Below are 1568 nucleotides of genomic sequence, written 5' to 3'. Positions count from 1 at the left end.
TTCAAATAAGTAATTTCTAGCACATCTTGAAAATTCTTCATTAAGCTTAGTCATCAATCTTGAACCTTTCAATGCACTTCATGATTCTTCTAGTATGGAGGTGATGAGTGCAACTTTCTTTCAATTCTAATTCAATTTGATTTTGAACTTCTTCATTGTTGTAGAATGTTGTAGTTATACTACTCTCTTGAATGTTCTTCAAAAATCTTCAAGCTTCCAACATTAGCTTCTAGCAATATCTAGCTAATTGATGATTATTGTATTCAACTCAAACTTTGCTTCTTCAATTCTTTAACCATGCTTCATGAAAATTCTAATCTATGTAAGTTGATAGATAGCACAAGAAGTTTGTAGAATCTTAGTGATGAATCATGAACTTGTAACCACTTTGAATTCAAATTGAATTTTGTCTTTGACTTTTCTAAACTTCTGTTATTTGCATACCTCTTGATTTAATTTTCTAACATTGCCTCCCTTAAATCAAGCTTGTAGAATTAATCATTCCAAGCATCTTCTTCAACTTGTAAAATAACTCAGTCTTCAATGGCTTTGTAAATATATCTGCAACTTGTTCTTCAGTTGGACAGTACTCGATCACAACTTCTTTTTCATTTACTAACTCTCTGATTTTGTGAACCCGAATATCAATATGCTTCGATCTTCCATGAAATACTGGATTTTTGCAAAGTGCAATAGCTGACTTGTTATCACAAAATATTGTTGTTGGAGTATTTTGTTTCTCGTTCAATTCCTCAAGAATTCTTCTTAGCCAAACTGCTTGTGTTGCACAACTTGCTGCTGCTATATATTCTGCTTCTGCTGTAGATAGTGCTACTACTGGTTGTTTCTTTGACGACCATGAAATTGCACCAGAACCAAGATGAAATACAAACCCTGAAGTACTTTTTCTTGTTTCTATATCTCCGGCCCAATCACTATCAGTGTAGCCAACAAGGTTTACTTCATTAGTATTCTCACAATAAATTCCATCATTTAAAGTACCTTTGATATATCGAAGAATTCTCTTTGCCGCTTGCAAATGGTTGGTATAAGGCTCCTCCATAAATCTGCTAAGCAAACCAACTCCAAACACAATATCTGGTCTAGTCGTAGTTAAGTACCTCAGACTTCCAATCAAACTTTTGTAGTATGTGAGATTTACTGCTCCTCCTTTATCTTCTCTCAACAATTTGAACTTCTCTCCGACTGGAGTAGAAACTGGTTTTGAGTGCTCCATCTGAAATTTCTTCAAAATATCATTTGCATATTTCTTCTGAGAAATGAAAATACCATCATCTCTCTGATACCAAATGTAAGTATAATACCCACAACTAATTGGCCCTAGGATCACTCACTCATATAAATGACACTATCATATTTTTCATCTCTCAAACTCACTAACACTCATAAAACAAAGGAGAGAATTTTCACATTTCAAAACATACACATTTCATTATGGAACACACAAAATACATAAGGCATATATGCCTTTATATAGGCAAAGTTTTATACTAAAAGTTCATGATTCTACTAGCTTCTTAATACACATACTTATCCAACTTTGCTTC

General features: G+C 33.2%; 1 protein-coding gene across 1 annotated transcript; it reads right to left on the bottom strand.

The window, feature by feature from the left end:
* Positions 1-475: 475 nt before the first annotated feature.
* LOC140178633 (secreted RxLR effector protein 161-like) lies at positions 476-1237 on the bottom strand. The gene has a single exon (XM_072215839.1). The coding sequence runs from the start codon at positions 1235-1237 to the stop codon at positions 476-478; it is 762 nt and encodes a 253-aa protein (XP_072071940.1).
* Positions 1238-1568: the final 331 nt, after the last annotated feature.

This window comes from Arachis hypogaea, chromosome 14, assembly GCF_003086295.3.
Source record: "Arachis hypogaea cultivar Tifrunner chromosome 14, arahy.Tifrunner.gnm2.J5K5, whole genome shotgun sequence".
NCBI classification, from domain to species: domain Eukaryota; kingdom Viridiplantae; phylum Streptophyta; class Magnoliopsida; order Fabales; family Fabaceae; genus Arachis; species Arachis hypogaea.
The sequence above is the reverse complement of the archived record's forward strand: the minus strand, read 5'-3'. Positions and strand labels throughout refer to the sequence as shown.